This window comes from Nelumbo nucifera, chromosome 2 (genome assembly GCF_055504915.1).
Source record: "Nelumbo nucifera cultivar China Antique chromosome 2, China Antique-T2T, whole genome shotgun sequence".
Lineage (NCBI taxonomy): Eukaryota > Viridiplantae > Streptophyta > Magnoliopsida > Proteales > Nelumbonaceae > Nelumbo > Nelumbo nucifera.
This window is the reverse complement of record NC_142650.1, coordinates 44645226-44654385: the sequence shown is the minus strand read 5'-3', so window position 1 is coordinate 44654385 and position 9160 is coordinate 44645226. Positions and strand designations below refer to the sequence as shown.

At 35.7% G+C, this 9160-nt stretch overlaps 1 protein-coding gene across 3 annotated transcripts; it reads right to left on the bottom strand.

The window, feature by feature from the left end:
* Positions 1-708: 708 nt before the first annotated feature.
* Positions 709-5331, bottom strand: LOC104602654 (uncharacterized). Of its 3 annotated transcripts, none has more exons than XM_088899377.1 (6): positions 4788-5331; positions 4612-4639; positions 2433-2660; positions 2099-2162; positions 1962-2005; positions 709-1177 (listed from the first exon to the last, which is right to left on the bottom strand). In XM_088899377.1, exons 1-6 carry the CDS (start codon positions 4910-4912, stop codon positions 1163-1165), a joined length of 504 nt encoding a protein of 167 aa, XP_088755503.1. In that variant the 5' UTR covers positions 4913-5331; the 3' UTR covers positions 709-1162. The 3 variants fall into 3 exon arrangements, with proteins under 3 accessions (XP_088755503.1, XP_010264733.1, XP_010264731.1); XM_010266431.3 differs by having other exon boundaries at positions 1962-1982; XM_010266429.3 differs by having other exon boundaries at positions 1962-2021; positions 4788-5327.
* Between the last annotated feature and the right edge of the window lie 3829 nt (positions 5332-9160).

Below are 9160 nucleotides of genomic sequence, written 5' to 3'. Positions count from 1 at the left end.
CACCGCCTGGCGCGTAAGAACAGGCCCGTTTTCATATCCAACGAATGTACAATTCTTTGGCGCGTGATCTAGTTTTAGTTATATATTATATAGCTCAAAACACACAACACAGTGTAGCAAGTGATTGTATCAACTTTACCTTCCAAAATTCAAGATTCTTTTGCTCTCATATGACTATGTTGTTATACATCTACTGGACTGGACATGGATTTTAATGTTTCTTCTCTATGTTTTGATCTAGTCTAGACCCTACTTTTCAGGTTCAGGTTCTGCGCATAGATCTTCCGGTCAGTTGGTTTGGTGGCCCATTGATACCCTTAGCCGTAACCAGTCTGCTCCCACTTCCCAATGCACAGCTTTTAAGTGTTGCAACTTGCAAGATTATCCCGACTTGGTTTTGGAAAGATGTTTCGTTCTCAATGCACTTGAGATATATGTGAGGTGTTTTTGGGGCACATTTAAGATCTCAAATTGAGTTCAAATCAGCCCCCTACGTGATTGCCCCCCACGAATTTCATCATCGGGAAATGTTAATTCAGCTGCGATAGGGTTTTGGTCGCCAACATGAACAAATTTGATGCATAGCCAAACGAAGAGTTAGGTCAGCAGAATTCATCCTCACACCGTCCTCACAAGCACAACCTAATATCTCCCCATTCTGAATTCCATTGTCAGATGGGAGCCATTTAACGATAACGACCATATTAATCCATATATACTAACATTTTATATTTTTACTTTTAAGCCTCCATCAGGAGGTTGAGTATTGTCATTGAAGGCAACAACCCCAATCATGACCCATCATCTTTAGAATTCAAATCATGCAAAAATGAAAAAAAAAAAGTTGATTGTGTAGGCTTTCTTTAATTATATATACAGGTTGAATATTGCCATGTTCAAAAGAAAAAAAAAAAAAAAAACCCTTTTACTGGGTCACCCAAATTACTAGACATCAAATGATCCAAAGATAAAAATTTCAACTTGCAGAAAAGAAAAGAAAAATACATATATCTTGACATCTTCAAAATACTCTTTCTCAAGAATGTTGTAGAGAAGATGCAGTCTCCGAGGGAGTTAAAATAAAGATAATCACCACCAGCAAGCGATGAAAACCTTGCTAATTAGCTTTCAAATGCCTCCCCATCTGTATACAGTTTGTGGATCATTTTCTTGTAAGCTGCAAAGATAAAGGAACAAATGTTGAATGATCAGATATATCAACAAGTGCAACGCTGTATAATATTTTTAGATGACATGGGAAAAAGGTTGTAGTTTTTGTATACTCGCCCATTGCATAATCATGATTTCATATAATAAATTTGTAGATATACTATCCTGCACTTATAGGTCCGGATCCAGAGGCCTAGAAAAAAGCCATTTGAATATTCATCTGGGTTTCTAACATCACAAGTCTTGGCTATTAATGAAAATTTAACCGTGTGACTTATGGCTAAGGAATCAAACACCATTAACTGAGAGATGCATAGCGTCGAAAGACCCTAGAACATTCAATAAAGTAGCCTGTGAGCTGCTAGGTGTTTCCCTTGAAAAGAAGCAAGATATACTTGCAACATGATAAAAAGGTGAGGCAAGAATCCTTTTTGCCTTGCTATCCTGGAAAAAAAACCGGGGAGACTGCAATCCACGATTAGTTGGGACAATCTTGGACGGATTCAATAACCCAATCAGCTCATGCTTTGACCTAGAAAAGCTCTTTGCTTCCACCAATAGGACTATTGTTGCTTCTGTGCACGTTGTCCATGTGCATACCACATACGGGATGGCTAGATCAGGCCAACAACTTAGGTAATAAGTAAGCCATAAATTGTTCACAGTTCAATAATTCTCCCAGATATCATGTTTTCAATGTTCCCAATTCACCTTTAGTTCTACCATCCAAATAGGAGAAGAGAAATGAGAACAGAAATATAGCATGGCTGAATATGTAAGATGATTCCCACCTTCCTGGTTATTCCAGAGTGCTGCAGCATAGTTATTAAGAGGACTATCAATGTTGGGTTCTGTACATGAGAACAAACAAGTAAGATGAAGGCATGCATACAAGAGGGGAAAGCCCAAAAACAGAAGAAACACAAACCTCCCAACAGGCTCTGGATGGACAATAGAATGGTTCTGCAGTCATAAGCTGATGACCATTTGTCCTATGGAGAAACAAAAGAGAGATTGCATCAGCTGTAGGAGAAAAACAATAGACACAAGCAATATTAATCTGGATGAGGTGAATGCCTTCTCCTTGCCATTACTACACCAGTGTTAGTGGTAAGTGGAATGAAGCAATTCTCCCTAACCCTTCTACAAGCACTGAGTGGAGGGTATATACATAATAGCAAGTCTTTTTCCAAATTTCCCCATCCACATAGGGCATTCTTCTTAGTGTTTCCTTGACACGTTTTGATTAGAATGATCATTACCTGAAGGATATCTAGACAAATGTTACCATACTGGTCAACATTTGGATGGAAGCACGGTGTCTCAAACTTAACCTGGGGAGGCTTAAATGGGTAATCCAGGGGAAAGCGCAGAGACAGTTTGTAAGATAAACCTTCGTATATAGTGTCCTTTGCACCCTCAATAGTGCCAATCCAGGAGAAGATGTTCTCACCCTCAGGAAAGGCTGATACCCCGATATCTCCGCTCATCTATAAAAGAAAAGTTATAACATTATAAAAACACTGTGAATAGTGATAACTAATAAACCAAGCAAGAGTTTGGGCTGGTATAATAATCAGAAACAAAAGTCTTATACTCTTTTAAGGACTTCTGATGGAAGTAAGTCCTTCACAGAATCATTATCTACATTTTGTATTTTCAGGGCAATAGTGCAATTCCAATCTTTCTAAATGCAGTGAGCTGGAGCATATAACAATTATACAAATTAAGAACGTGTACCATATGCCCGATAAGCAGCTGTAGACATATATTCAAATAATGCATACATGTTAAACAAAGTATATTTTTCCCAAATAAATCATGAGACATACATAGAGAAAAAGATTTTTTTTTTACAATAAAATCAGGGAAAGGAAAAAGAAATTCTGATGCAGGCATGCAGAAAAAAAAGCTTATTTACTACTTTTAGAACATTGTTAAAATAATGCCCTATCTGCTCAGTTTTGGTACAAATAGAAATAATAATCAGTTGTCTAATCTAAACATATGCTTTTTACAGAGATTTGGGAACTATGTTCCTTTTTTATTCCATTTAGAGGACTTCTTACCTTCTAGTAAGAGATTTAGTTATGTAGTTTGAGAAAAGTTTTACTTCAGTAAGGGGAAAGAAGTTATTTTGATATGAAAAGCATTAATAGAATTCAATGTCGTTTCACACAATTAGGAGAGTAGCCATCTTAGCCAGTTTGATCCGTAAGAGATATAAAAGAAAACCAAACCCCTATTTCCATATGTACTACCTCATCTCCTTGTTTCAAGCATACATCATTGATGTTGTGAGAGGCTTCTTCTTAATTAATTTACTAGTAAATGTCTTGACTGCTCCACTTTGCTATCTTGGGATACATTCTATTCCCTCTTCCAGTCTATTAAACCTAACTTTCACTATATAAATTTGATAACCTGAACCCTGGTTTCACTGAAATTGATTAATTACATAGATCATACAACACGAATTCTTTATATCCTTTTTTTTTTGTTTTATCTTCACAGCCTCAAAACCAAGGTAGTTTTCTGAACTATAATCTTTTTTAGCACTATTAGTTTTCCGACAAAGAAAATAACCCCTAGTGATTCCACTACAAGACTTCAGACTGAGGATAGAAAAAAAGAACTTTCTCTTCCCTTTTTTTTTTTTTCTTTTTTTTATTTGCTACCCCAGTAGCACTGACCGGAATAACTTCAAATTATGATCTGGCAGAGAAAAGAACAAGATTAGGTCATGGCCCTCCTGTACTGCCGAGATAAGTTTTGCAGAGAGGGAAAATTCAGTTATTCAGGGAATGATTTCCTGAACATGCTAACTCATTTTAAGAATGAAATTCGAATTCATTGTGGACCAATAATTTAGAATCTTGCATCCAGAGAAGAAAGCAAAAATTTTGCCTAAAATGGGACGCAAAAAAGACTATAGTTTTTTTCGCTTTTAACATATCACCAACAAGATGATCATAACAAGAGATAAAGGTAGCTCATCACCATGATGACTTGGAATTGTGACATGGGGAAGTTGGATACACCGATACACTAATAGTTTGAGAGTTAAGATTAAAAATATAAAAAAAAAAGGTAAAAAAGAACGATAGAAGGTTTGAAGATAATTTCCAGATTGCAAGAAAAAAAATTAAAGAAGAAAAAAGAAAAAAAACAATATCTTTTAACCATCTAAGCAGATTATTCAACAGTAGTTTCCAGATATCATTAACCAATAAGAAGTTCAAGATAATGAAAACCCAAATTGATGTAGAGAGAGTCGAACTAGGACTTTCGATTACTTACCCAAAACAAAGAATTTAAAGATAGAAAACTCAGATTCGGCAAAAGCCAAAACTACTGAATATCAAGTAAAACGATTATTGAAGTAGCAGTAACTGAACTTTACCAAGAAGAAGGGAATAACTAATAAGAGAAATCACATACCATGAGAGACATCAGCTCCTTCTGAAGCCTGAAAAGAGAAGCGGGAAAGGGGGAATAAGATGGGGATTAGATGGCGTCCATGGTGGTGCCAAAACGACAAAAAGCACATAATCTAGGAATAAGAATAACAGTTGAACAAGGAAACAGAAAGAAGAAATCTTGAAAGAGGAACCGACCTCTGGGAGACGGAACTAGTGTCAACTGAATTTGGGGATGGCTTGTTCTGCTTCGAGGGCGGTGAGGGCTGTTGAGGTGCTGCCATTGACGAGTTGTCCATCGCAACGCTGTTTCTGACCTCCATCTCTCTCTATCTCTCTCTCTTTCACAATGGAATCAATCCGATAGAGCGATCAAATCAGTTGGCCTATTTATCTTTTTCTTTCGATATATAACTTTCTATGTGTCACTTTTGGTTTTCTGAACCGGAAAAGAGAATTTAGTAGCGGAGACAAAATTGAAGGATGAAATGAAACCAACCAACAAATAAGAAATAACCAACCCTTGGTTATCTCTCTTTAGTCTGTCTATGTCTCAGTAATTTAGTTTTCATGTATATAATAATATAATAAGAGAAAAACCGAAAATCTATTGATTTGTCCGGGCTTTTAGTCGTCTTGAAATTGAATTTCTGCTCTCTATCCGCAGATGTTATTGCTCTGCTTTCTTCCTCTTCTTCTTGTTGTTTCTCAGAGTTTCTTAGTTCTTCCTTTTATTCACAACGACGTGTCCCTCACATTCAAGGAAAATAAATAAATAAATAAACAAAAATAAAGCATATATATGAATAAACAGCCAAAAAATAGCTATTTTTTTTTTTGTATCAAACAAAAAAAAAGCATAAAGTTCGCCAGTTGAGACTGCTTTGCCACGTGTTTGTCAACCAGATAACATCATCCTCCACGTGTGGGATTGGTCAATCACTAATTGTCGCCAATCAAAATCAAAAGGGAATAGTTACGGGTATGGATGGAATGATTGACCACGTCATCCTCCACGTGGACAAAAAATTAAGTTAATTGAATGATGTGTCCGAAATGTACATTCTAGGGGTAGGGATCTATTACACCAAGACTCTCCCAACACTGTCGCGCAACAAGCTATTTGCAGCCGTATCCCTTGTCATTTATGAGAGATGTTTTCAACGTACAGATAATATAGTGGCTGGTTGGGACAAGGTGGGTCTCAATTGCATGAGAAGATTTAGATGGTGTTGGAATGTATTGAAAAAGCGTATTTTGTTGCTGCTCGTCCACACACCTTTTTTCTAGTTTAAATAAATTAATTAATAAATGAGTAATGTGATAATATGATGATGATGATGATTGATGATGAAGCGTCAAGTATACATGTTTTGTTTCTTTTCAGGGTTAACAATATTAAATTTTTCTTCAACAAAATAGTTTGCGTGCAAACCCATTTGCGCAAGCTTGCTGTAGGTTTTCATTTTTCTGTTTTTCTCTCTCTACCATGTTTCTTCTTCTTATATAATTATTATATCTTCTTTTAATAATAATAATAATAATAATAAAGAATAATGAAAAAGAAGTAATTAAGAAATACCATTAAAAATAAATTTAGGATAAGGCAATTATATTAGTGGGAGAGGAATCCCATTATTTAATATTTGATTGGAGGAGGGCATAGAGGACAGCAGTAGGTGGCAACAACAGAAACTCTTCATTCTTACCTCTTTTTCTGTTTGATGGATCCTCACTTGTTATTTTAAGGGCGCATGAAGGTCGAAGGAGATTTCCCAGGCCCCCAGGCATTTTGCAATATGCAGAAAAAGAAAAGAAAAGAAAAAGTGAAGGAGAGTCTCATTTCTAATGGTCCAATTGGATTTTTTTTTTTCTTTTTTCTCACATCATCCTCATACCCCTTGCAACAATGTATTAAGTAACAACTCTTTATCTGTATGTTTCTATTCATGAGAGATATTTCTAATAAACAGTTGTTAGGGCTGCTATATATGAAAATGGGTTTTGTGAAGATAAAATCTGAATTCTTAATGGTCATGGTGATGATGATGGTGGTTGTATATTGGACTTTGGAATTTAGAGGTGGGGGCTTTATTGAATAAGGAATCTACCTAACATCATCCAACTCATACATACTCAACCATGCATATTTCTAACTTTCTCTATTGTTGTGGCATTTCTCATACAACTATACCCATTTTCAATTCTCTCGTACCGTATATAAGGCATAGGTGATAGGCCTTTTGACATTTAAAATAATTAGGACTGTTTGCTGGGAGATAACACCATACTCCACCTTAGTTGCTTGTTCAATCCATCTCTTTAATATTAGTTATAAATGCTCTTTTACTCAACACCCATGATAGTTTAGTGTCATGCAAATAAGCCTCTCAACAAAACAGCTAGCCAAACTTTTTCCCCTAATAATAACAATTCAATATATATAATTTACTTCATCTGATCTGATGAACTAAAATTATTCTACTCCGTGTATTAAGTCAGAAAGAATCACACAAAAGCTCATTCCTTAGTCATTACTATTACTAACTAGTACAACCACATCTTTCGTACCCTCCAACCCCAAGCTATCTTGTTGGGTCGCAAGGCAACACTCATAATTCTTTAAAAGGAAAATTTCCCATTTGACTCGACTGATAATTTGGTCCTCAAACTTTAAAGTGCAAAAATCATGCATCGAAACTTTCAATTTGTGATAATTCAATACTTGACTTTAATTCATCGTCAATCAGCGTGTAAATACCTAAAATGCATTTTGTTGGATTTTAATCTCATTAGAGATTAAATCCAATGGGGTTTGATTGATCAATTACATAAAAAATACACTTGCACACATGTATTGGAAAATAGTTTTTTCTCTTACTAAAACCAGTTTTCAACTTATCCCACATTGGAAAATTTTAAAACTTGTTTTGAGTTTTTAAATAGGAGCTTATTTACATTTCTTAGAAATAAAGAGGAGAGAATGAAAGCTTGCTATTGTGCAACACGTGCGCGCGTGTATGAAGTGCAATGGGGTGCATTTTGTTCACACCTGCATGGCTCATGAAGGCCGGTTTTGACTTTTGGTGCGAGACTGACCATTGATGTTTCAACGGTTACGATTTGATCAGGTGTGATCAAGAGAAACTATTCAAAATTAACAGTCATCAACTATTAACTACCTTTTTAACAATCAGAATGTCTGAAATTGTGACTGTTCAATGAGTCTTTTCTAAATCAACACATTCCTTTGTTCCATGACTCTTCAGAAATTATTTGAGGAGTGTAAATCAAGCAAATGCAAACACAAACTTTTTGGAAATCACTTATGTCTCTCTCAGTTTGATTTACTACTGTCTCATAGAAAGTTTCTTCGTAGACTCTTCAACTTTACTAGTTGCATATTCTTGCCCATGACTCTATTATATCTTAAGAATAAATTTGCCTGTAAAACTGTAATCCAACACCAAATTCAGTAAAACTAAATAGGAACAAATAATGTACCAAAGTCAACATCTTTATACATGCCCCAATATCTGTAAGTACACCTTAAAGTTTCTCGTCCAAATTTCTATGACCCCATATTTTTCAAAACACTTTACACTAGTGTAGTCTTCTCAATATCATGGGAGGATTTGCAAATGGATTGCGAAAAGAAGCGTTAATTAATTACTGAAATGAAGCCTTCGTCAACAGATGGGAAAAGAAATTAAAAAATGGACACATACATAGGTGTATCAACTCTCGTGGTATCCACTAAAAATCAATTAAATTAACACGCCAGGCCCATGCATTGGTGTATTTGATAGGGGGCTAGCTAGGCTACCATGTTGTCAAGGGTCTATAAGTAGACTCAACACATGTATCATGACGTGGCACACAAGACTCCACATATCCATTATTATCATCGTATGTGTCAACCGTCAATCACCTTCTCCCGCCTAATTTGTGCTGTCCCAAATGCCAATCCATCCAACCATCATTAATTCTCATTCCAGAAACACAACAATTAATCAAATCTTTTTAATAAAAATTATACTGCACTCCACCTCAGAATTCTAAATGCAACTGAAGACCTACAACCATTCAAAATTTTAAATACCCCACTTATTATTAAGGTGGACTGAATAATAAAAACCCCATCTTTTCAATATGCTTTGAAAATTATTATTAACATAAAAAAGAAAATAATTAAATCAGCAACAAGCAATAACAAACTAGGAATGTTTTCTCCTCACCCAATTTTCAGCCCCGTACCATCCCATCCTGTTATCACCCTCTTGTTAACTTAAGCCTTTACACTTCACACAGTTCCTAAATCACTCTCTACCTCGAAGATTCCTTGTTGTCATGGGGCTAGTCATTGGGGCCCTGTGCGGCATTCGAATGCAACGAGTAAGTCTAAGCAATAACACAAGAAAATGCAATAGAGATGGCACACGAATTAGACAAAAGACAAATTGTATTGCATTAATAGATGGCAAGCATAAGCACATAGTTCAGTGTCGAGGGGATCTCATGCTTAACCTTTACATGCTCTTGATTCACTCGACTACTTACCTCCCCTAAAA

Excerpts from the sequence above, each read along its gene's own strand:
- LOC104602654 (XM_010266429.3), bottom strand. The coding sequence starts at position 4,912 with ATGGAGGTCAGAAACAGCGTTGCGATGGACAACTCGTCAATGGCAGCA. Across the intron at positions 4,640-4,787 it reads ACTAGTTCCGTCTCCCAGAG|GCTTCAGAAGGAGCTGATGT; the intron begins GTCGGTTCCTCT and ends TTCTCTTTTCAG. Across the intron at positions 2,661-4,611 it reads AGGAGCTGATGTCTCTCATG|ATGAGCGGAGATATCGGGGT; the intron begins GTATGTGATTTC and ends TTTCTTTTATAG.